The sequence below is a fragment of the Convolutriloba macropyga genome, chromosome 2 (genome assembly GCF_964194025.1).
Source record: "Convolutriloba macropyga chromosome 2, txConMacr16.3, whole genome shotgun sequence".
Taxonomy (NCBI): domain Eukaryota; kingdom Metazoa; phylum Xenacoelomorpha; order Acoela; family Convolutidae; genus Convolutriloba; species Convolutriloba macropyga.
The window spans coordinates 66,582,413-66,609,431 of NC_134469.1; the positions used below are offsets into that span (position 1 = coordinate 66,582,413).

General features: G+C 37.3%; 3 protein-coding genes across 3 annotated transcripts in view; all 3 read right to left on the reverse strand.

The window, feature by feature from the left end:
* The window catches only part of LOC142334619 (zinc metalloproteinase-disintegrin-like berythractivase), a 65,614-nt gene extending 45,170 nt beyond the window's left edge, over nt 1-20,444 (reverse strand). The window contains exons 1-2 of the mRNA XM_075382799.1: nt 19,655-20,444; nt 18,352-18,649 (exon numbers count right to left, since the gene is read on the reverse strand). Of these exons, the coding sequence (XP_075238914.1) occupies nt 18,352-18,649; nt 19,655-20,329 (973 nt within the window). The 5' untranslated portion in view covers nt 20,330-20,444. The remainder of the gene's footprint in view (nt 1-18,351; nt 18,650-19,654) is intronic.
* LOC142334629 (uncharacterized) overlaps nt 1-27,019 on the reverse strand; it is a 418,890-nt gene that overhangs the window by 220,364 nt on the left and 171,507 nt on the right. The window lies entirely within an intron of this gene.
* LOC142334974 (uncharacterized) lies at nt 23,912-24,448 on the reverse strand. The gene has a single exon (XM_075383302.1). The coding sequence runs from the start codon at nt 24,446-24,448 to the stop codon at nt 23,912-23,914; it is 537 nt and encodes a 178-aa protein (XP_075239417.1).

Genomic DNA, 27,019 nt, shown 5'->3' on the forward strand with positions numbered 1-27,019 from the left:
TTCGACTCGATAACTGCGATTGCGTTATTGAGAATTCGGGCATGATTTTTCTGCGTCGCGATTATTTGTTTTTCGTTTAATCGTATATCCTTCAGTTGCGAAGCCACTACGAAGAATTTCTCTTCCAGATTATTCTTAACTTCTGTCCAAATCTGGTCATTGTTTTGTAGTTTTTCCAAGGCAAAATCGATGTCTTCACGATTTCGACTTGCTCCTCCGCAACTACCAAAAATGCTACCGACTGCGCACGCGATTCCAGCGCCTGCTGTTAAAGCGGTTAACGCTCCAAATGCCACCAAGGGTACACCTCTTTTCTCTCTGTTATTCGATTTGTTAGCGGCAAGGGTTTGAGAAATTTCAGTTTTCAAATTTTTGATGTCAAGATCAGCTGCCTGTAATTGGTTTTGAACATATTCAGCGAAGTAATCATAGTTAAGAATCGATTCGCTAGTGTTCATATACGTGAGATTACAACCAAACTTGTATGAGAACCACGATTTTTCTAGTTGGTCCGAAATGTTCTTGAGAGTTATATGCAGTCCAGTGGGCAATCTGGGAAAAGGAACTAAAAATTCAACGTTTGAGAATTTTTCTGCCAATAAAAGTTTTTGCTGGTAAACGAACTCGATTCCGCTGTTTGTGATTTGATTTTCATCACTTTTTTTGTAAAATACAAATATCAAAGCACTGTAAATGATTAAACTTTTCTGTGATAACATGTCTGCTGCTATCATTTGAGGAATCTTATCAGAAGATTGGGAAAAATAGAGGCGGGATTTAATTGCACGCTACAGTTGGCCAGACAGTAACATAGACATTACCCGCAGAAAAATCAATAAAAGTGCTTAAAATAGCAGCCTTGGATTGGGGAAGTGAAATTAAATTTTGTCAGTTCATCCCATATGTGGGTGGCTTCCTCTGAGGCATAATGAAACTCTTGAGAAAGTAAAAACATGCCAAAGGAGGTTTGTAGCGAATGATTAAGTTTTTATTTGAGTTGAAAAATTTGCTTGTTTATTTTTGTCTATGAAACCCAAGGGTAAATTTGCTGACGTAAATGAAAGATGTTACTGCCAAGTGCGAAGTATTTTAGGGGCGCAGTGATCAAATTATAAAATAAGTTCAAAGATGATTTTTTTTGTTTTAATTTCAGTTCTGCAGTCAGCGTAATGTATAAAATGAATAATGAAACACTAACAGGTAAGGTAATTTTTCAGTTTTGGTCATGTTTGCTCTTCTGTTTCTGTTCTTTCTGTTCTCTTCATCTTTATGTTGTGAAAATGTTGAGTTGGATGAAAGGTCCTATATTCTATGCTGCAACAACTACATGGCATTTGTAGAGGACAGTAAAATTGTCCATTATTCTACAAATGTTGATTATCCTTGCCAAGTTCAGCCTCAACTGGGAGACACAACGCATCTTCATTACTTTGTTATAATTCTAGTAACTGTATTTTGTTGCGTTTGTTGTTGGCCTTGTGGTGTTGCCTTTCTGGTAATGTACTGTAAATAACTTGAGTTTATTTCTTGGCTTTTGATTTATAAGGTAAGTATTTTAGGTGGTTTTCTTCAAATGAAAGAGCGATAATTTTAAATGGCGTAAAATTATTCCAGATGTAATGCCTCTCACTCGCTTCAAAAGTAATTCAGAATCGTTGCATGAGCGAATAGTTAATTTCAACAGTATATTTAGAAATTTCGATAAATTGAAAAGTCTCGGCTGGAATGTTGTACCAATTATCGATGTTGAACAATCGTCTACTTGGCTGGAAGCAACAAGTAAAAATTATAACAGCGGGCTATGCAAACTACATATCGAATGATTGGGTAAACAAGCCAATTGCAATTAGTAACCATAATTTGTTCCAATTCGACAAAAACTTTCTGAATTTTCTAAATGACATTTCCAATGAGCAACAGTTTTTATCAGATGTCGATTGTTATTTCAATTTGCCTTCAACTGTTAACAAGCTGGGACGTGAATCACGAATCTATTCCAAACTTTATTGTCCTGACAATGAAAATAATCAGTATTCCTGGTGTTATAGCATGTCATTAAATAATGTTGTTTCGACAGATGTTCCAACGTGTTTAAAATTAACGAAATTAGACGCAATTTTGCAATACAATTCATGGATCACCGACGGGCACATCGAAACCGGAGGTGACGATTCAGTGTCTGTAACGTTACTCGGAGAAAAACTTTATTTCATTTGTACTCCCGGCAAACATTCCATTTATTTTGAGAAAGCTATTCGTAATTCTGATGATTTCATGAATTTTGTGAAGAAAGGCCCCGTTAATTCGTTTATGAAAGAAAATATCAAATGTTACATTCCACAGGCAGGGTACATTCTGTGCCAACCAAGTTTAGCTTCGCATGCTGTGTTAACGTCTACTATGGGAGCGTCTTTCGTGTGGGGCTGGGAGGCGTGTAATACGAAGGATTTAAATAGGGTTGAGCGTGTTTTGAGGGATTATGGCTCTGGAATTAGACACGAAGGTTTTAAAGCTTTGCTTGGTTATGCCGGCATGGAGGGTGCACTACAAATTAGTAAGGAGCTTGATAAGAGCCATAAAACTGAAGTCAGCGGGTTATCAGAGCATTTGTATGCCTTTACTCGGAGTGGTGTTACTCACATGCCAAATAGTAACAAACGTTTGAATAATTCGCCCTTGCTCACTGCCAGTAAACGAATGAAACGTAGTTTCAGGTTACCCGGTAGAAAGGAGAAATATCTAGCAAGAAAGGAACGAGAGCAAGGTTAATGTTATTATATGTAAAATACAACTTGTACCATATGTAACAGGAGTATATTTAGATACGTGGATAAAGCATGTCAAGAAATTTAGTTGGAGAAAATGTGAACCTGTGTCGACCTTGGGCATGCTGGAGTTATTAAAAGTGTCCTGTACTGAAAAAGCTAGTGGGCTGGTGAATTCTGCATGCTCAGAAGTGGCAATTTCAAAATGGCAACACTGTGTAATGTTCAAATTGTGATCAATTTGAGCTGTAAGCAGTATTTACTTAACTGAACCCCCCGTAGACACATGCAGTTGGATCAAATTGATATTTCAGTAGTTGATAGGTATGATACAGGGCTTCAAAGCTGTGTGTTTAGTTTTTTCAATTTTGTCTTCATTTTTGAATATTTTAAGTTTTTTCCAACTTTTTAATGTATTAAGTTAGGTAATAACATATCTCTTATATGTATAAGAATTGTTAATATTTTATGTGTATGCATTCCGTACCATTCCAAAATACCCTGAGGCGCTTTTGGAATGGCTTTTTGTTAGCTAAGCAGAAACCATGCTACATCGAGTTAGATATGTATATGTTTGCACTCAGAATCATGAATCATTCAAGGTTACCCATTTTATTCTAAGTTATTTGAAATTTGCAGCTTGCATTCACTAAGTTAGAAATTTATCCAAGAAATTATATGTCTTTGAACTAATAGCTGGCTAATATTAAGGTACGTTGAATTTTTAAATAAACCTAATAAAAATAATTTTTCATTAGGGTGTTAACATAAAGTTTGGTAGTTGAATTAAGTTGGTAATTAAAATAAGGTGGTAATCGGGAAAATTAGATAACATGCTAAGTATTAGTTCCAAAAAATTGAGTTTGTTTGCGCTGCCGTCCGTATTTCGAAGTTGTATTTGCTACTTGTGGCCCAGATTTTTTTGTTATTACGCCTTTGGGTTTCGGTATTTGACTGGGTTTCGTTTGAAGTTCAGTTTGATTTTGTGATGAAGGAATTAAGGGTTGTTGTGTTGAGTCTGGAGCCTCGCGCTGTTGGTCTCTCTCCTGTTTTTTCCGAGCTAAGATTTTTGCTAAATTTGAAGTCGGTGTGCTGCTTGGTCCGGGCTCATTAAATTTTTCCCTGGTCGGGCTACTTAGAATATCATTTTTATCAGGCAAATCGTCTGGTGGAGTTTTGAAAGTTGGAGATGGGCTTTGTGATGGTGGTAACGTTGGGGTGGTTGTTTGTGATACATTTTCTGGTGCTTTTGGAGGTGTTTTCGGCCTTGGTTGATGAGGAATTTCTGACGTTTTTGGTAGTTGTGTTTTTATTGTAGTTATAACTGAAGGGGTACTTCGGCTGTCAATTGGTCTGTAGACTATGTGCTCAACTTGACAATCAAATAATTGAGGTTCTTTTAAAACTTCGGGGATCAGTGGATCTTCGCAAAAGTTTTTGTCGTCTATCAGTTTTATATCTTCAACTTTATACTGTGGTTTAAAAGGTTTTAAACGGACTCTATGAACTATTTGTGTAAAGTTGGTGTTGACTTTTCGGATCAAATAGTTACTCCGTGTTAAAACTTTTTCAATTCGATAAATCCCAGTCCATTTACATTCTAATTTTCCTACTTTTTCATGCTGATTAGAAATTTGTGGATTCAAAAGCATACAGTATTCGTGAACTTTCAGTGGAAAAGCTTTTGCTTTTTTGTCAAAATAATCTCGGTATTTATTGAATGACAAAACTAATGACTCTTTAGTTTCACCGAATAGCGTCGACATCTTTGATTGAAGATCACTGATATAGTCAAACTTACTTTCAAATTTTGGTAACGTTTTGTTATTAAACCTTAAGTCGATTGGCTTAAACGGAATTCTACCATGAAATATCAATGATGGTGGACATCCCAAAACAGTATGATAGCTAGTGTTATGTTGAAAAACTGCTAAATCAACATACTTGTGCCACTCATGTTTAGTTTGATTTTCGTAAATTTTGAGGTATCTTTTCAACGGTCCATGTGATTGTTCCAATAATCCAATTGTTTGTGCGTGTTTTACAGTAGCATGATTCAATTGAAATTCGAGCATCTCTGCTAGTTGTCGAATGAGAGAGGAGGTGAATGCAGAGCCTTTGTCTGTAAGAATTCCCATTGGTATGTAAGAGTGTCTCATGAACCATTGCATTAAGGTTTTTGCTACTACCTCTGCTGATGGGGAAGTTACTACTTGTGCAAACAAATATTTTGAAAAAACATCCATTGCCGTGACAATATATGAGTAACCTCCTGATTTAGGTACTTGGCCCACGATATCAACTTCGAGTAGGTCTGCAGGGAAGCTAGTATTTGAACTAACTGGATTTAGTGGTGGTCTTACTGTTTCTTGATTTACTGATTTACTTTGCAAGCATGACAGACAGTTGTTTATATAGGTTATCAGAAACTCAGTAAACCCTGGGAAATAGTACTTTCGTCGGAATTCAGTAATGGTTTTTTTGATGCCCAGATGTCCTTTCAGTTTTGAGTTGTGAATTCGATATAGGAGTTATTTTCTTAGGTGTTTTGGAACTACTAGTTGTTTGGTAATAATTTTCCCTGTATGATCAAAATATTTCCGATACAATGTCTGGTTTTCTAAAACTAGTCTGCTGAACTGTTTGCAATACTTTTGTTGATCATATGATCTGTACGTTGTGTCTAGTTTCTGCTTTTCTCGAAGCCAAGCAATGACTTCTTTTATGTCAGGATCATTTTTTTGTTCAAAAGCAATATTTAAAGTGTTTGTTGACTAGTTCAGATATAATTTATCCAGAGGGTTTTCTTCCGACATTGCATTTAGTGTTCCACTTTGAACATCAATTAAACCTGTTATCTCAGCATCAAACGTATTTTCGTCATCGTGAACTTGTATTATAGGAGCGTTTTGAATTTTTTTGTTCGTGTAAAAATCGTTTTAAAGGGAACTTAGACTATTATCTGGCGTGTTCGACAAAACTTGGATGTCAATGTTTGTTATCGGAACTTTGGTATCAATCTTCAGTTTAAATTTTGTTCCAGGATTAACATGAATTCTAGATAAATAATCGGCTGCAGCATTAGCTTTCCCTGGTATGTGTCCTAACATAAAATGAAAAGAAAGTACATAGTCAACTGCGTTCCAGATATTTGTTGGCAATCTTTTTGCTTGGAAGAATCGACTGACACTCTTGTTGTCGGTTAATACAATTATCGGCTTTGAAGTAACTCCCCAAATATAGTGTTCGAAAGCTTCGAATGCAAAATAAACACTCAAAAATTCTTTCACAAAAATTGAGTGCTTTAGATGAGCCGGCGAGAATAAATGCGATCCGAATGCCACTGGTGCATAGATTTTTTCGTTTGGATTAAGAGAGTGGTCATGATAGTCTTCAATAAGCAAAATATAGCCTGCTGCGTAATAACTTGCATCACTGACTATTATGAATTGGCATCCTGGTTTAGCCATTTTTAAAGATAAGTTACATGCTTCCTTCAAACTATTTTTCAAAATGTCAAGGCTATTTTGGTGTTTTTGAGTAGTTATTAGGTCAGTTTCTTTCTTTAACAATTGAAAAAATGGTTGGAGTTTCACAGATAAGTTGGAAATAAATTTAGCGAAATATTGCATGAAGCCAATTAGTCTGCGCACTTGTTTCAACGTTTTAAACATTCGAATTGTTTTCAAAAACTGTTCAATTTTTTCTTTGTTTGGAGCGATTCCATGTTCAGTTATTGTATGTCCCAGGAAATTAATTTTTCGAATACCGAATTCACACCTATCCATTGAAAGTTTAAATCCCAATTTTTCAATGCAAGCAAAAATGTGATCTAAATTTTGTATCAAGGACTCTCCATCAATAGCACCACTGCCTAGGTCGTCAAAATAAACAAAACATTGATCGTTTGTTACACATGATTGTAAATGCTTGCTTACACATGAACTGAATGCAGTTGGTGACCTACTAAGTCCTTGTGCTGGTCGTTTGAATGCAAAAGTTCGGCCACCAAAGTTGAATGCAAGTAGTTGTATGCTCAGCTCATCAGCCATTTGCATTGAGAAATATGCTTGACTGCAGTCCATTTTTGCGAAAATTTTCTTGCCTGCTAAATGCGCAGTTGCATCTGCCATGGTCGGAATAGGAAAGTTGTTATTTTTATAGTCATGTCTGAGTAAATGATTTATTCGTCTGAGGTCAATTAGGATTCGAAGTTTACCTGATGATTTTCTCTGAGCAAAAATTGGTGAAGAATATTTTGAAAAAGGCAGTGTTGTTATAATGTCGTAATATTACATGAGGGCTAGTTCGATAAGAAGTTCATCTCGTAAGTGAATAGCTGTTGTTGGATTCGGAGTATAGATCGGTCTTTCATGTTCTGGTGTGAGTTTAACTAGGCAATCTGTGTTTTTCCCTAAATCAAGTCGATGTCTAGCAAAAATTTTGTGGTGTTTTACTAAAAGGTTTTCCATTTTTTTGCGTTCGATTTTTGTGAAGTCCGTGTTTTTCCAATAAAATTTGTTAAGAAACTCGTTTCTGCTTTTTGTGTCCTTTGTTGGATCAAGTAGTTCTAATTTTTTGAAATTAACTATTGTGTCATATATTTTTCTTTGCACGCCAGAAAGCGTTGTAGCATTCGGGCAGTTTTCTGGAGTGGCGAACCAAAATCCATCATTGTAGTATGGGCAGTAATTTGATTTGTTGTTTGTAGATTTGTTTTCTAAGATTGAATGTGTAGATTCTGTTGTGTTGATGAGAGAAGGATGAATAGGAATTATAAATGATGCTTGTTTTGGCGTGAGAATTGTGAATTTTCCTAATCTTGTGTTTGGAGGTATTGTTACTTTGTGGGGGAGAAGATTAATAACTCCCACCTTTGTGTTTAGATTATTATCGACTTTACTAATGGATGACATGAGGCAGAGTCCTGTCTTTTGCTCAAATTTTGTTGAAGGTTCTATTATTCCTATTGCATTTTCCAGGTGTCTGTTTTCTTTTTGTAATTTGCACTCTAAGATTTCCTGCTGATTTGCTGCAATAGAGACTCGTGAAACATTCTCTAATACATATTTTTTTGTGATTGTCTTCGAATTTTTCTGAGGTATCGTAAAAGTATAGTCAGGCAGATAAAGAAGTCCCTTACTTGGGTGAAATACAATTTCGTGGTTTTTGAAAAAAGGCATCCCAAGTAGAGTCGAGTTTAATTGTGGCAAGACTAGGAAATTTTCTTGAAATGTTTGTCCGCCGATTGATATTATGAGACAACACTTGAGAGCTATATAAGCGGAAGTCCCATCTGCCATTTTTACTGTTTTTGTAATACTTTCAGATTGTGATTTCACTAAGTGAGGACAATGTACTTTGATTTTCTCGAAATTGGGAAGAGACATTGCACTAGAAAATGCGCCAGTATCAAGCAAAGCTTCGATATAAAAGTTCTCGAATTCTAGGTATACGTAGAAAAGTTTTTCACCGTGCGTGTGTATAAATTTTCTGTTAGTTGAGTGAGCTAGTGTTGATAAAAAAAATTTCAGGCTGTGGCTTACTTAGTTTTTTTATTGTCCAGTATAAACATCATACGGCAAATGTCCGCCTCTTTCCGGTGGTTTTTTGTAGAAGCAGTCACGGACAATGTGACCCGGTTGCCCACAGTTTCTGCAGATGATAGGATTAAATCTTGATCTGTATCCTTGTTGTCCTCGGTAAATATTGTTGTTGTTGTAATTATTGTTGTTGTATCCGTATCCTCGGCGACTTTGACCTTGGTTTCTCGGAGTCCAATATTGTTGAAGTCGTCCAGTCCACCTGTTAAGAAATTCGTTTCTGCTTTTTGTGTCCTTTGTTGGATCAAGTAGTTCTAATTTTTTGAAATTAACTATTGTGTCATATATTTTTCTTTGCACGCCAGAAAGCGTTGTAGCATTCGGGCAGTTTTCTGGAGTGGCGAACCAAAATCCATCATTGTAGTATGGGCAGTAATTTGATTTGTTGTTTGTAGATTTGTTTTCTAAGATTGAATGTGTAGATTCTGTTGTGTTGATGAGAGAAGGATGAATAGGAATTATAAATGATGCTTGTTTTGGCGTGAGAATTGTGAATTTTCCTATTCTTGTGTTTGGAGGTATTGTTACTTTGCGGGGAGAAGATTAATAACTCCCACCTTTGTGTTTAGATTATTATCGACTTTACTAATGGATGACATGAGGCAGAGTCCTGTCTTTTGCTCAAATTTTGTTGAAGGTTCTATTATTCCTATTGCATTTTCCAAGTGTCTGTTTTCTTTTTGTAATTTGCACTCTAAGATTTCCTGCTGATTTGCTGCAATAGAGACTCGTGAAACATTCTCTAATACATATTTTTTTGTGATTGTCTTCGAATTTTTCTGAGGTATCGTAAAAGTATAGTCAGGCAGATAAAGAAGTCCCTTACTTGGGTGAAATACAATTTCGTGGTTTTTGAAAAAGGCATCCCAAGTAGAGTCGAGTTTAATTGTGGCAAGACTAGGAAATTTTCTTGAAATGTTTGTCCGCCGATTGATATTATGAGACAACACTTGAGAGCTATATAAGCGGAAGTCCCATCTGCCATTTTTACTGTTTTTGTAATACTTTCAGATTGTGATTTCACTAAGTGAGGACATTGTACTTTGATTTTCTCGAAATTGGGAAGAGACATTGCACTAGAAAATGCGCCAGTATCAAGCAAAGCTTCGATATAAAAGTTCTCGAATTCTAGGTATACGTAGAAAAGTTTTTCACCGTGCGTGTGTATAAATTTTCTGTTAGTTGAGTGAGCTAGTGTTGATTAAAAAAATTTCAGGCTGTGGCTTACTTAGTTTTTTGATTGTCCAGTATAAACATCATACGGCAAATGTCCGCCTCTTTCCGGTGGTTTTTTGTAGAAGCAGTCACGGACAATGTGACCCGGTTGCCCACAGTTTCTGCAGATGATAGGATTAAATCTTGATCTGTATCCTTGTTGTCCTCGGTAAATATTGTTGTTGTTGTAATTATTGTTGTTGTATCCGTATCCTCGGCGACTTTGACCTTGGTTTCTCGGAGTCCAATTTTGTTGAAGTCGTCCAGTCCACCTCGGTGTTCTGTTTTGAAAATTACCTCTGTATTGAGTATATCCACGAGAGTAGTTTCCTCGACTATTCCTGAAGTTGTTGTCCAGTTTTGTCATTTGTTTTCCCATTTCCTTTTGATTTTTTACAAGATCCTTTTGTGCTTCAATAACTGAATTGATTGCTGTAACCAATGACGTTGAAGTTTCTGGTTGTGTGACGGCGTTATATGCTGTAGCATTAGCTTCATCGTCTGGAAGAATACTTTTAAGCACTAGTCGTTTAGACACTTGCGAACATAAATTGTCAACTGTATCGGTGTCAGGACGCAGTAAGAGTTTGAGCCTTAATTGTGTTGGCATTCCAGCAATGAATGCGTCTCTAGTTCTTCTTGTTCGTTCACCACTTCTATCAACTGCGCCAGCTCCTGTTGTGCTTGGAAATGCAATGTTTGCTAATTTCATCAGGTCAGTCAAATAATCTTCCGGTGTTTCCTTTGTCGAATTGAATTTGCGTTCTTGAAATTTAAGTTTATACAGTTCCAGTTGATTTTGACTAGCATATCGAGTCTCAAGTGATCTGAGAGCAGTTGTAAGGTCTGCTTTACTTGCTGCTGGTAATTCTAAGAAATAACTAAGTGCTCCCCCGCTTAAATGCAATTTAAGATAGTCAACTTTTCCGGCGTTAGGAACTTGTGATAGTGTGATTGAGCTTTGAATTTGTTCTTTGAACACACGAAAGTCTTCTGTTAGGCCCCCTGAGAAAGGCGTAAGCTGAACTGTAGGAGCAGGTTGTGCAGCTGCTGTCGCTGTACCGATGCTTGTTATAGCAGTTGCAATGGCATTTGCTGCTGCTGCCACATCTGTCATGTAAGTGCCAAATAAGTGAAGAAGTTCAAATTCAAAAATAGCAAGTTCGACTGTTGTTGCAATGAGAATATAGTTTTTCAGATATAAGAAAGCGTGTTTGTCGAGTGTGAGAATAATTAATTCCTCTTTTTCATGATCTCCGGTAACAACAAGAAAAATTACTCCTTTTTCTTCGTTAGTAATAATACACAAGGTTTCTAAAGAACGGTTTTGAAAGATAAGTTTTGTCTCTAATAAATAGAAAATTTCCAAAGAATTTTCCGTATGAGCCGAATCAATAAGTGCGTCAACAATGCTAGGCAACATTTCAGTTTGTTAAACAAAATAAGGTTTTCTCTGATAATAGGTAAATTTTTGTGTTGGTAGAATCTAAAAGAGCTAAAACTTTACTATGTTGGAAGTTCGATTTATCAATTATAGAGAGGCCATGGCAGTTTGAGATAATTGTCTCATAAAGTAATTAAATTTTTGAACTTTCAGTGTCAATGAAATAAGAAAGAATTTTCGCTTGTATAAGATCTATTTGAATGTAAAGGTTTTTCGATTCAATATTATTTAGGTAAAAACACGACATTTTAAGGAATCATAGACCACTTTTACCTGTCACCATCTTATTTACATTCTAGTTTAGACTTAATCAGATTTTCGAGGTTATCTTTCCCTTTTATTTCAGGCCATCGAATGCTAAGAGTTCTTTGTGTGGTATTTCCCTTTTAATAAAACAATTTTCTACTGATCTTTCAATTCAATCAACTTCTTGCTTCTTCAACTTTCTATCCCACAACTCTTCCAATTACTTCTATTTTTGGTTAGTACCCAACTATTTTATTTTACAATTGTAACCATTCAGATCAATCTATTTTCCATATTATCTGTATAAAGAAAGTTTAAATACTATGATACTAAATCATGGGAAATTGTGAAGATTCTAATCAAAAACAATTGTACCATGACACTGCGCCTCTAAAATTAAATTTTATCACTATTAAGGAGAAAATTTTGAAAGCATTTTCAAAGCATTTGAAAGCAATTTATTAAGCGAAAATGACCACAGCCTTGTGTAAGAAAGCGATTTATGAATTTTGAATTCGCATTGCAATTTGTTCACAAAGTTCGTTCATTGGTGAACTGCTTGAATAACTGGGCACTAATGGCATTACTCTCTCTCGTATGTCACTTTCCTTTAAAATGAAATACTTCCTCATGAGTTCAGAATTTGATTGTGTTTGAAGAAAACTGTATTCGGCATCACTTACAACTGCAAGCGGCCTCACTTTGATTTGCTGATGCCCAATTAGCATATCTGTTAAGTTGTAACGATTTCTGTATTTGTTGCAAAAATATCCGAATAAAAATTGCAGCACCGATGATATCACAAATGATATCAGACCAAAGTAAATAGTCATTTTCCACGTTGAACTCTCCGTAAACCTGCTGCTCAAACTAGGACGGATAATTTTCAAATCCTCCACTATTGGTGTTGTTAATTCATTCAACCGGTCAAATGATTTGCGATAGTAATCAGAGTTTGTTGTCATCTTCAGTTGAACTTTTTCAATAATCTGCTGTCTGGATTGCGACTCCGTTGCTATATGAGGCATCTCATTTAGAGATGGGATTTTTGAAAATAGATAACGAAGTGGTTCTGTTAAATTTACGTCTACTCGCATTACCGAATCATTCCTACAGGACACCATATCTGCACGAATTTCCATAAATCGAGTTTCGATTTTGGTTCCACATTCTAGTTCTATAACGCATGCCTTACAACCATTAAGTTTCTTTCTGTTGAGAGGATTGGTATCTCTCATTTCACTCAAATACATATCAAACTGCTCTGTTGCAGATATGATAAGCGACTTTCCATTCCCTAAGTTTTTCGCTTTCTCCTTCACGGGCAATTTGACTGTGTTGATGTTGCAGTTTTGAAGAGCAGCAAACTGGTTTCCAAGTAAAACTGCTCCCAAACACGTATCCTCCGCAGTTTCCAGAGAAAATCCGTTAGTGCAAACTGAAAAGCTACTGGAACCGATACAAAGATCAATTTCGTGCTGTGATAACAATGCAATCCTTCGGGTAGATTCAGCAACAGCTATATAGTCAGCCTCGGTTTCGTACTGTGAAGCATAGCCATCCGAGTCGTTAGTGGGCATCGGAATAGTAATTGCGCGATATAAATTCAAGGCGGTTGATCCTGATGCAAATGGTATTGCCAAACGAAATAACATTCCATATTCTTCCACGGAAACACTTGTCAACAACTTAGTTTCGTAATATAATAGAATCTGAGCTGGCGGGATTGCGAGAGTAAGTCTGTCAGTTGATTTCACTTGTTGACTAGCAATTTTTTCAAGTATTTTTTCTAAAACATTTTTCGGTAACAATGTCATTGGAATTAATTTTTCGACCATTGTCATTACGGCATTTAAAATTGTTAGCCGATAAGCGCAGGTCGCAATTCGATAGCTTTTAATTTCGTTATTCAGAGCCAATAATGAACTTGCTAAATTAATTTGGAGTTTGAGTTTTTGATCCCGAGCATAGAAATACTGAGAACATGCCATTAAGCTGCGAGAGTTCGACTCGATAACTGCGATTGCGTTATTGAGAAATCGGGCATGATTTTTCTGCGTCGCGATTATTTGTTTTTCGTTTAATCGTATATCCTTCAGTTGCGAAGCCACTACGAAGAATTTCTCTTCCAGATTATTCTTAACTTCTGTCCTGAACCGTAAGTTTATTAAAGTTTAATTAAAACCGCCGAAAAACATTTTCAAAATTTGAAAAGAGAACAAAAAAACTAAAAAACAAACTAACAGAAAATAGGTTGCATATATGACAGACAAACAGATGAAAGAACAAGAAAATTTACATTTGAATAAATGAGCAAAACTACAGATAAGTTACCCAAGTTAATATCCGCTAATATCCTGAAAATCAAATTGAGCTCCGGTAAATATACGCAGTAACCAATGGAAAACTTTGACAAATTTACGTAGGCCCCTAAAGGTTAGAATACTCTAAATACAGCAAAATTTTCAAAAACAAATTTCCAAATTTTCAAAGCCATTTAGCCGCAAAAGTTAGTTGAAATAACATCTTGGAGACAACTTTTTGCCACCTGAAACTATGCACTAACCCGCTTTCAAACACTAGAGAACAAATACTGGCCACCGAAGACAGGTATATCTAAAAATCGATAAAAACTCAAACTGCATTGAAAAGTTGCCAAAATTGGTAATAATAATATATTCAAAACCAATTTCTGTTTCTTAGACTATCCAGTAAGCCTTCAACCAGCAAGCCCTAAAAATTTAAAAGTATTCATACGCCCTTAAAAATGGGTAAAAAAGAAAACCACCTCGTTTTTCAAACAGACTTCATTCAGTTTGAAACATCGCAAGAAAAAAACTGCATATTACAAAAAATTCGTAAAAACCTACCACGTTTCAAGTAACTTTTTTAAATTAGTGGCTGTTAGAGATAGTATTGACAATAAGACATTTTGTGCATATGAAATTAAGAAGCAACATACATTTTGAAGAAAACCTTCGCAAAAACCCGATTCAAAATAGCGTAAAAAGCGAATAGCTATAGCTGAACAAATCTAGCCGGCAGATTGCAGGAATAGCTGCGAAATAGACTTGCTTGCCATGTAATACAGGTAGAGACAGACACTGATAAAATTTGAAGAAGTTATCGACGCCGCTCAAAAAGCTTTTTCAATAGCAACCTTTATAAGGCAAATTGGTTGCTTTGTCCTTAAACTAATTCTGATCATATTTAAGATTTAAAGTGCAAAAGTCCCTTTATTGAGTGAGTTAAATCATTTGTGACCGAAAAAATGTGGCTAAAGATATTGAGAAATGACGTCAGGCGCGCAAATGCCGTTGGTGAGAGGAAGAAATCATTCACAAAATCTGACTTTCTTCAACTTTGCTGTGTGAACAAAGGTTAAGACAAAAAGAGCGTCAGACGACGAAACAAAAAACCCAGCAGGACAAATCCTGACACAACTCAAAGACTTCTCATTGACTAAACAGAAACATAAACTGACTAATGCCGGAAGAATTGCTCTCGAACGACAGGCGAGGCTACTTAATTCAGGGGTTGTAGCCTAGATATATTTGACTACGCCGGGATTCTCTCCATTGAACTCCAGGTCTCTCACAAAAAGCACTGTCCACTCAGCTATCAGGCCCTTCTTTGTGCTACGCTGTAATAGAATTTATTTTAGCACGAAGCTTTACTTCGGAGTGAGAACAATAGAGATCACTCAAAAAAGAAGAACGAAAGCGTGAAAAGGTTACTTGAGAAGTAAAAAAAATCGGAAAAACAGCAAAAATCATGTCAAATCTCCGCATGTGAACGAAAAACCCAATAGCGAGAAAGCGAATGTTTGCTCAAGCACTACTTCAAAATTAGCGCAAAAAAACCTTTGGCATTTTTACCCCACTTCCTGTTCCGGCGGGAGCAAAATTATTACAAAACATTTGTCAACATTTGTGAGTACTAAAACAAGTCTCAATTGAATTAAAATAACATAAACCGACTAATGTCGGAAGACTTCTCTCGAACGACAGGCGCAAAATTATTTGACCACGCCGGAATTCAAACCATTGACCTATCCGCATGCTCTTCCCACTGCGCTATCAGACCCTTCTTGTGGACATGCTGCAACCAATTTATATTAGCAACAAACTTTACTTCGGAGTGAGAGCAAAAGAGATCACTCGAAAATGAAGAACAAAAGCGTGAAAAAGTCACTTGAGAAGTCAAAGAATGTTCTAGAAGAAAAGCGCAAAAACGATCCAGCAAAAAATTTGCATAAAAGAGACTAACACGATTACAATAACTGCTATGAACTTCGTTAAAGAGCAATTAATAAACCTCCGGGAAAATGAGCGATGAGCACAACACATTTCAAGATACGAGAAACTTTATTGCCTACTTAAATTCATTTTGCCTGCAGTACTCTGAAAACATCCTGAAATGCCGATGGAGGAGAAAGTTTCGATGAAGGAGAGAAGCTACTTTATCAAGAGCTGCCACTAGGAAAAGAAGAAGTCAAGCAGAGATGTCACCAACCTATCTAATGTCAAGAAATCCTCTTTGAGAAAGCAGCCAAAATGACCGCGCTCACTAAAGTTTTATTGAAAACTTGAACCGTAAGTTTATTAAAGTTTAATTAAAACCGCCGAAAAACATTTCCAAAATTTGAAAAGAGAACAAAAAACTAAAAAGCAAACTAACAGAAAATAGGTTGCATATATGACAGACGAACAGATGAAAGAACAAGAAAATTTACATTTGAATAAATGAGCAAAACTACAGATAAGTTACCCAAGTTAATATCCGCTAATATCCTGAAAATCAAATTGAGCTCCGGTAAATATACGCAGTAACCAATGGAAAACTTTGACAAATTTACGTAGGCCCCTAAAGATTAAAATACTCTAAATACAGCAAAATTTTCAAAAACAAATTTCCAAATTTTCAAAGCCATTTAGCCGCAAAAGTTAGTTGAAATAACATCTTGGAGACAACTTTTTGCCACCTGAAACTATGCACTAACCCGCTTTCAAACACTAGAGAACAAATACTGGCCACCGAAGACAGGTATATCCAAAAATCGATAAAAACTCAAACTGCATTGAAAAGTTGCCAAAATTGGTAATAATAATATATTCAAAACCAATTTCTGTTTCTTAGACTATCCAGTAAGCCTTCAACCAGCAAGCCCTAAAAATTTAAAAGTATTCATACGCCCTTAAAAATGGGTAAAAAAGAAAACCACCCCGTTTTTCAAACAGACTTCATTCAGTTTGAAACATCGCAAGAAAAAACTGCATATTACAAAAAATTCGTAAAAACCTACCACGTTTCAAGTAACTTTTTTAAATTAGTGGCTGTTAGAGATAGTATTGACAATAAGACATTTTGTGCATATGAAATTAAGAAGCAACATACATTTTGAAGAAAACCTTCGCAAAAACCCGATTCAAAATAGCGTAAAAAGCGAATAGCTATAGCTGAACAAACATAGCCGGCAGATTGCAGGAATAGCTGCGAAATAGACTTGCTTGCCATGTAATACAGGTAGAGACAGACACTGATAAAATTTGAAGAAGTTATCGACGCCGCTCAAAAAGCTTTTTCAATAGCAACCTTTATAAGGCAAATTGGTTGCTTTGTCCTTAAACTAATTCTGATCATATTTAAGATTTAAAGTCCAAAAGTCCCTTTATTGAGTGAGTTAAATCATTTGTGACCGAAAAAATGTGGCTAAAGATATTGAGAAATGACGTCAGGCGCGCAAATGCCGTTGGTGAGAGGAAGAAATCATTCACAAAATCTGACTTTCTTCAACTTTGCTGTGTGAACAAAGGTTAAGACAAAAAGAGCGTCAGACGACGAAACAAAAAACCCAGCAGGACAAATCCTGACACAACTCAAAGACTTCTCATTGACTAAACAGAAACATAAACTGACTAATGCCGGAAGAATTGCTCTCGAACGACAGGCGAGGCTACTTAATTCAGGGGTTGTAGCCTAGATATATTTGACTACGCCGGGATTCTCTCCATTGAACTCCAGGTCTCTCACAAAAAGCACTGTCCACTCAGCTATCAGGCCCTTCTTTGTGCTACGCTGTAATAGAATTTATTTTAGCACGAAGCTTTACTTCGGAGTGAGAACAATAGAGATCACTCAAAAAAGAAGAACGAAAGCGTGAAAAGGTTACTTGAGAAGTAAAAAAAATCGGAAAAACAGCAAAAATCATGTCAAATCTCCGCATGTGAACGAAAAACCCAATAGCGAGAAAGCGAATGTTTGCTCAAGCACTACTTCAAAATTAGCGCAAAAAAACCTTTGGCATTTTTACCCCACTTCCTGTTCCGGCGGGAGCAAAATTATTACTTCAATTTAACTCCAAAATCATGAAAAAGATCTTAAAAAAAACACTTTGAATTGTAAAAAAAACCACTAACACGCAATTTAGCTACGCTCAGCTTACAGCCTCGCAGCTATGAAAATATTTCACAAGAACACAATTTTTCTAAATTTTTAAAAATTATTCTCGGAAAATATGCTTAAATTAGGAAACCACTCTCATCCCTCTGCTCCTGCTCTTTAATTCCAGCTTTCAAGGACTCCAAACATACCTGTTTCGAACACTAAGTTATTGATGAAAAAGACGTGCCACTTGCATTCGAGTGAAAGAAGAGTCCAATACATCCATTTGAGTAGATACTGTCAACTAATGATTAAACTTATTTTAATTCTCGAAGCTTAAATATTACATCCTGCACAATACATCCTACAAATATTAAATTAACAGTACACAAAAAGTCAAATTCTTTACCTCGATTTAGTTTTCCAACAGTTTTGCAGTGATATCCCCCTTTTTATTTCTCGGCGCAGAAGATTTTGATCAATCATGGATGTCATAACAAAAAAGTTCCCTAGCTTAAAGTTCCACCCCCAAATTGGGGTTGGAACAACAACGTGAAATAAAGCAAAGACTCTGCAATCAGTTCATTCATTTTGGGCACTCGGAACGAGAACAGGGGTCTCAGAAATCTACTTCCGCAATACAAATGCTCCAAATGCCATCTTTTTTCATAATTTTATTGGATAAATTATTAACCTGACAATGTATCCTGACATAGAGTATTCATGTATGCCAGTCCAATTGTACTCCCGTCGAAATCAAGGCCACTGATGAGAATTCCGTTATCGTGACTGATCAAGTCGTTCAGATTGCTGTACCGCCAGTTGAGAAAATTAGTCAGGAGGCTGCCAGCTGATGAAGAGACTTCATAAGGTTCATCTTCTTCAGACTGCCACACAACAACGTCGATGAGAACCAGATTCAGATCCATTCCAGTAATTGAAGAGTAATAGACGTCGGCTTCATTTATGATGTCTACGGCGCGGTCATTTATCTGCAAAAGGCAAAAGTTACATCATAAGCATATACGCATAGGTGATAAACAGCACAGTGAATTCAAAATTCATGCTATTAAATGCACCGTGGTGGAATTTGCAAACAGGGACATTACGATTCGCAATGTATAACAACCAGGCTGAAATTTTAACTCTTCTGCACCTGAAAACGCCTATATATTAATAACTGTTCACGTCAATGTTGGCCTTTTCCACTTCAACAAACCCTTGTCGGATCTTTTCCGTTCGTGCCCCCCCAGCTTAGTGGGCGCATATTATTTGCACCCCCCAGACGCACGTGCAATATTTTTACATAATGATTTACCATGTAATGACACGTGCTCTGTAATTGGGGGGCGCATAACGTACTGGGGGGGCACAAACGGAAAAGATCCCCCTTGTCACTGGAAACTCGATTTAGCTTGTTCACATTAGCGCTCTGGAAAAAGAAAACAACTGACTAACGTCGGGTGAATTGCCCAGACAGCCGGCGACCAGTTGGCTTTGGTAGTAGCCAGCTTGGGCTCAGGGATGCTAGCATTGGAGGGGGTGTGAGCGAAAGGGGGCTCAGTGGGGTCAAGCGATGGGGGGGGGGGGGGTTCGGAGGGTTGGACGGGGGTTCCAAATCGCCAGGTGGAGTAGGCTGGAGGGAGATTGGTCCAGCGAAAATTACAAAAAAGACCGCAGGACTAATATAATAGCTACCAACTTCGTTTGAGAGCACCTAAACATCAACAGTCGGATAGGTTTTCAGAGCTAACTAAACTCTTCTACTGGAGCTAAGAACAGTACCCGGACCTTCGTCACATCGTAAATCAGTAACGAATCGCGCTATTACAACAGTAAATTGGGCCGTGACAGTGCATGATCAAAATATGCGCTGTATAAAAACAGTCTTAGAATATAATATTTCATTATTACTATAGTGCTACTATTAATCGAGCGGGTTTGAAGAAAAGCTGATTTGCTTAGTCACTCATTTTAATTTAAGAGTTGAAACCCACCTTTCGTATATCCGAGTTGTACTTATTGAAGTAGGCAGCATCGTGGAAAAGTGAAATCTCAACATAACGAGATTGATCCAACGTGTCCCGTTTCAATCTACTAAGCACCATTTCATCATGGAAAAGGTTAGTCTTTTCAAAAGCATCACTGACGTGTGGGTCCTTTGACGTAACAGGGCAAGAAGCATTATTAGGACGACGGAAGGAACTGCTATCGAAAATAAGCATCGAACCATCGCTTTCTGTGTGCATGCTCCACATTTTCCCCTCCAGCGCAAACAAACCAGACAAAAAGTCATTACAAAATTTAATTCTGGCTTTATTCTTGGATGCTTCAGGCACTACTGACAACTCTGTAGATACGTAATTTCTAATTGAACCTTTGAAGAAACATTTGCTTCGTTTCGATAGATCTTCAGTCGAGAATAAATGGGAACTGTAAAACTGTGGAGACTGATCCAGCTCAAAAACGAGTTCAGACAAATCCTCATTGTCCGTTTCTAGTGTCAGTAAATAAGAATTAGAAGGGCTTGGCGGATACTCTAAATTGATTCCCAATACTCCAATGTACCAATCCAATTGGCTTTTGATCGAATCTTCATCCGAACGCACTGCTGACAATACTGTTAAAAACAACAACGTCAAACTGAGATCACGTAGCTGAGAAGCGGCCATAATGTATACATATGGTTAGTAGTACGCATTAAGTGAACCATTGGTAATGGCAGCGAAGAAAGAAACTGAATCACGTCATTAATTAAATCTAAAACTATCCACAGGCGATTTAAAACTGCTTGATCGTTGGCTAGAAAGACCACTTTTTTATTTTTTATTATCGGTTCTAACCACTACACTAATCATTTGAAATATTAATTAAATGGTTGCATATGAGCAAAAAAATAAAACCTGTAGAATAGAAAAAAAATGAACCACAATTTTTTTACCTGCTTCCTCTTTCTATTTTTTCAAAAATTATTTCAGAAAACTTTGATTAAATATTATTTTAGATAACAGAGGTAGTCAAACGTCATGCCGCATAAACTGGTCTACAAATCTAATAACAGCCGGCCGAGGGCGGCTATTAAACATAAATGACTAACGTCGGGCGAAATGATCTCAAACGACCGGTGAGCAGTTGATTCCTGTAGTAGCCAGTTGCGGTCAGAGGGCGGTGGTGGTAGGGGGTTGGAGAGGGGGTCAAACTCTTAGATTAAGAACCGCCCTTCACATCATGAATTTATGTCTCCTCAAAACACTTTCGATGAATCACAAAATTAGAGACCGGTAAGGCTGAGAGAGCTGCTAAGCCGCTTAATGACCTCCGGGCTTTAGCTGTTTATCCCGTTTGTAAGGACAAAAGGTAAAAACGTCAGAAAATTGGTTAGGCGAAAAATTGGACTAATTTAATTGATACAAACTTTGTTCGAAAGCAATTAATAACCAAATTTTCCACTGGCCTTTCATAGTGATCACAGTTTGCTAACTTCGACCGCTATTCAAAAGATGTTTTGGTCTCTTTATTTTCCCGTCATTGGTCATAAGATTGTGGTTCCAAGATCATGCGGCCATCTGACCTGCAAATGATGTGAAACATCAAACTACCATCGGACTAATTGCTCTCGAACTATTGACAAGAGGTTGGATTTAGTTGAAGTTAGCTTGGGGTTGGGGGAGGGCAAGAGAAGGTGAATAATTCTCCTTAACATCATGGAGTTTAGCATTCTCAGCAGCTTCGGTGAATCAAAAACACAGCCCCGTTTCTTTTTGAAGATAAGTCAAAATCCTCATACCAGCGAAAGAATAATCTGGGTACAAAAACTGTCAAACAAAAAGTTAGCATAAAACAAAAACAACAAAGGAGAATACAATAATTGCTTCGAACGTAGCAAATCAAGAAAATCGAAAAGTTCGTTTTTAAATCTATTAAGTTCAATTCAAAATATTGTCGCGCCAACTTCATTTTAGATAAAAAACTAAAATGAGGGAATCGGATAAAATCAGTTGCCAAAGTATCTTGTACAATTTGTCATGACGATACGCAAAACAAAGACACGCAATTGTGACTGAAAGTTGTAGAAAATAATGACCGGCTATCTTGATGGTAGCTTGATGGATCCAAAATGCTAGATTAAAATGAGTGTTAAAATAATCATGACTCATCCTAAAACCATTTTGCTTGTGGTTGTCCATTCTTCAAACCATTTTTTTGTCATTCATGCTTTAGAAATACTGTTATTACAAATCTTAAAAAATTGAGAAGTTTCAACTTTTTATTGATAAACATAGCCAGCAGATTGCCAGAAAATAACCGCCATAGACGCGTGGCCTCCATGGAATTGAAACTACTAAAGAAATTAGATACACAAATTGACCACCAGTCATTTACAAGACCACTAGACTATTTGGGTTAGATTCGGACTGTCATTTTTATGAGACACATACTCTCTATAATGAAAAAACCTTAAGAGCTTTCTCAAAAAAAAAATATTCAAAATCACAAACTCAAGACTCTAATACTCAAGAATTAGGGTATATACGTTTGGCACTATTTAGATGAACACTATTGATCGTTAACTAGTAAACGTTCATAGATTTTAAAATTCATAAAGCGAGTTCAGAAGTCATTTTTTTGAGAGGTAAGTCAAGCAATTGACCTAAAAGCAGAATGAATGACGTCACGCCCACAAACTTTAACTGCAAAGCAGTAGAAGTCACTAAAATCGAAAAAGTCAACGATCGCTAGAATCATCGATAGTGACGACAAAGTAAAAAAACACAGCAGGACAAGTCCTGCAATACAATACAAAGAATTCAATGAAAAACAGAAATAATGTGCTTGACCTGATGATCAATTGAACAATCTCAGCAAAAAAGACAAAATAGTAGTTGAGAAACTAAATTAAACAAACATTAAACAAAAAATAACAATTGCTAAAACTCTTGAATCTTTTACCCTAAATGCCAAATATGATAAAATTCAATATACTCATTTACTCACACACAATTTTTGAAAGAGATCTGTTTGCCACTAAAGGTAGATAAACGTGAAATATGACAAATGCTTGAAACTGAGTAAAAAAATTAGAAGTCTCTTAAGTTCGCAGAAAATGCTCACAACCATTTTTCCTGGATTTCTGTCAAGTAACCTATCTGCAAAACTTTAAAAAGGTTCTTTAGCCAGCAACCATCATTAAAATCAGAAAATGACGAAAAAAAAAATAAAGAAAGTTTTAAACAATTCCAAATATTAACGAAAGTTTGCCAAAATTCGTAATATTAATATCTTAAGAACCATTTCATTGTCTCCAGAGACTATGCAGTATCCCTTTTCAAGCCTTAAAAAGCGTCACTGCCTTATAAAGATCGAAAACAACAAATTTCGGAAAATTTCAAATAATTGAAATTTTATCAAAATGTTGCAAAAATTTGTAATATAGAAAAGTTGAAAACCATTTCCTTGCCCCCTAGAAACCATTCAACAAAATACTACCAAACCCTAAATGAAGTTGCCTGACCCAAAAAAAACTGAACAAAAGACTAATATTTTCAAAAAGTTTCATAAAAAAATGCTATAATTTATGATACTAAAAGGCTGAAAACCATTCCATGGCCAAAAAAATTTTCAGTCAGACATTTATCGACTTTTAAAAACCTCAATTTAAGACTGGTTGTACAAAAAACCAAAAAACGCGGAAAAATTGCAACATTTTGGGCTCAAAACATCTAAAAATGAAGTTCTAACCATGAATTTCGGCCTTCCCGGTAGCTTCAACATTCTAAGCACATGAGGGACAACTAAACGCGGCTAAGTGCCTCTAATGAAACTCGATGCCCACTGAGCGTTAGCTGTTCATCGCGTTTTGAAAGCTCAAAGTCATGAAAAATGGTGTGAAAAAATCTTACAAGAATAAAAAAAAAGACAGAGCACCAATACAATCCAATTCTTGGATTGTTAAAACCACGATGGCCTCAAAAATAGCCGCTATCGCTCCGCAGATATTAAATATAAGACAAAAACTTGCAACTCTTAAAGCACCGATTAATTTAAAATATTTGCCTTTGTGATCAGCTGACTCCCCTTAAAAAACGTTTTCAAAAAACCCTTCGTATCAGAAGAATTGGTGTCGACCAAAACTTATGCAACAAGGAATATGCGCCGGAAATGGTAAAACGGTGGAAACTACACAGTTGTTTTTTGTTTTGTATCCACTGCCCTTTGCTTTGACCAAACAGGTCCTAGCCTTGGAAGTGAATAACCTACCCGGCAGATCGCCGGAAAATAGCCGCCATTGCCTCTTCCTCTGTTGAGAATGTTTGAATGAAGTCATCCATGTAGAATTGTTTTGTGATTGAGTCAAAGATTTTTGGATGTTCTTGTCTGTTATCGTTGGCGCACTTTTGCAGAACAAAAATTGCGCAGGCAGGAGAACATGTTGCTCCAAAAATGAGTCGTTGGTATTTGGATGTCCTCTCCTGATCATTGTCGCTCCACAAAAAACGGAGAGCATCTTGATCTTCTTCTCTGATTCCAACTTGCATGAACATAGCCTCTATGTCTGCTGTTACTGCAACCTTGTACTGACGAAACCGTAGAAGAAGTCCACGTAGATTGCACAAAAGGTCCGGTCCCGTTAGCAGTGCATCGTTCAAAGAAACCCCTTTGTATTTTGAGGCTGTATTTGTCACTCGTCTTATCTTGTGTGGTTTTTGCTTGTTGATGACGGGATGATGCGGTAGGTACCAAAAGTTCTTTGCATCCTGGTTCGTAACAGCTGCTATGTATCCCTTATCCATATCATCAAAGATAGTGGTCATATATCTCTGTTTCAGTTGGTAGTCTCTCTCTAATCGCTTCTGCAGGGCGTGCCACTGAACCCTTGCCATGAAGTAGTTGTTGGGTAGCGTGATGTTTTCTCGCCAAGGGAGTCCTAATCTCCCTGTTGTGATGTGTGGTCTCTGCCAAAGTCTTTATTGCCTTCTGGTCTTCTTCATTGTGTCCCTTCGTAGAACCATGACTAAAGTTGACACCTTCAAAGGTCCAAAAAAGATGTAGAAGATTTTCGTCCGGGTCGTCACTACCTCGCTTGAGATGGTTGAAAAGAGTGATGTTGTGGTTGCTGCTTCCTTTATGGTTTGGTTGAAAGTACTCTTGTGGCACAGGGCCTGTCAAAGTCCATCCTAACAGTGTGTTGACTCCGTAGGGTGTTCCTGGTTTGCCGGTAGTGAAATGTCTTGGAACAGTAGCCAGAAAAGCATCTGCCCCTATGAGCATTCCAACTTTGTTGTCACGAATTTGTGGGAAGTTGATTTCTGCCAAATGATCATGGTCTCTACAAAGTCTATTCAACATTTCTGCGGGGACAATTGACATCTGGAACTGCTCAATGGAGGTTGCGTACACAGGAAGACTTGTCACCGGTTTTGAGCTGTGAAGTGAACCAATTCCAATCATGACATCAGCTTTTGTCACTGTGCTCCCCATGTAGCAAAGCTAGAGGAAGTTCTATATCTTTGGGGACTCTAATCCGAAGAGCATCAGCAATGTTTTGTGTGATCTGTGTATTATCACTTCCACTGTCCAAAAGTGCATAGGTCTCTATGTTGAAGTCTTTGTAAAAGAGCGTGACTGGTATTACCTGTAGTTGAATAAAAGCTCTGACCCATGTGGGTTCCCGATTTCTGCTACAAGTGTGGTTTTGCACCCGTGGAAGTTTTGATGAATCATCATTCAGTTCGTTGCTAGTCACTGATTGAAAGTGATGGTTACTTCTGTCATTAGTATGCTGGGGATTGATGTGCTGCTGATTGGCAGTTTGATGCGAGTTGTTGTTTCCATAGCTTGGATTACGAGGGTTGAAACTGTTTTGATTGTATCCCCTTCTGTTGTTGGTATTTGGCGTGTTACTGGTTGTTGACCACTGAGACGTTGTATGGTTGAAGTTTCTACCGTAGTTTGACTGCACCGAGTTGTTCCTGGATTGAAATCCCCCTTTACTCGTTGCTTGGAAATTACTTCTCTGCAAAGTCCTGAAGTCGTCTCGATGGAGAGTTGAATGATGAAACCCATTGCATCTGTCTACAAGACATCGAATCTTTGATTAACAAAATCCACTCTCATGCCTCTTCAAGCAATTGACACACAAGTTGTGATGCCTCACCAATTGCTGACGGTCAGCTAGACTTGCTCAGGTATTCTTTGCAGCGACCAAGGTTGTCATCCCCAGAGCATAGTTGACAACTTGAGCTGGCTTGAAGAACTATGTTGGAGTGTTTCTGGCCTTGGCAAGGCCGTTCAACCCGGTCTGTCCTTTGTAGTCTTTGTGGAGACACATCCTCGCATGCCTCTGCATATGTGCTTATCCAAACTGCAAAGTCAGCCAGATTTGGCTGCTCTATTCTCATGCTCCTTACATGTTGATTCCAGCGAATCGTCATTGGTGTTGTCAACTTCTCCTTGGCAACTTTAACTACTGCAGAAGCCTTCAGGTCCGATTCAAAATGGTGAAGTCGAAAGGTCTGTACCAAACGTCTGAGGAAGTACGCAAAACTTACAAAGCTGCTGGGATCATCCATTCTGGTCCTAGGCCATTGTTCAAGTTGTGTGAGGTACGCACTCAACATGCTGCGGCTTTCCAAACTTTCTGATAAGTTCCTGAAGTGCCTCCTCATAGAAGTCTCCGTTGTAAGAATAACCACAGATGAAGTCTTTTGCTTTGTGAGTTACCGAGTTTTGCAAATATGTCATTTTCTGAACAGTTGAAAGAGCTGGATTGTCGTGAATGGTTGACTTGAAAAAGCTGTACCATTGATGCCACATCAAAGGATCGCCTGAGAAATGGTCAAGACTAGTCTTTGGTAGAATGAACGCATTCATCATTACTTGATGGTTGGTCCATTCAGAACTGTGGGGTCGTTGTTGAAACTGTTGCTCAGAAAACTGTTGTGGCATGAAATTGAAGTGACGGTTGGTCTCTCCGTTGGGAGCGTTCATCATTTTGTTTGTCTCTGGGAATGAGTGATCCAATTGACTACCGAGCAAATGACGTGACTGCTGCTGATCCCGCGGATAGTGATTGTCTGCAAAAGTTTGAGCGAAATTGTCAGGCATTGCTTGCTGTTGAAATCCGGTTGCTGTACAGGAATTCTAGTACAGTGTCTGATGGTTGATCGCTAGAAATATTGAGGGTAGCAAAACCTTGATTTGGAACATTCACATCAACAATCGGGCAACTCTGAACCTGTTTCGCATCTTCACCGAAGCTGCGATGCTCCTGTATCTCACTGTTCTCTTTTGGTTTCTGTTGCTGAGCATTGTGTTTTTCTACACTTGTTCTTTCTTTTTGAAGATCACGATGACTGTTTTTG

What these genes read in the sequence shown, in the direction of transcription:
- LOC142334974 (XM_075383302.1), bottom strand. Translation starts at nt 24,448, where the DNA reads ATGGATAAGGGATACATAGCAGCTGTTACGAACCAGGATGCAAAGAAC.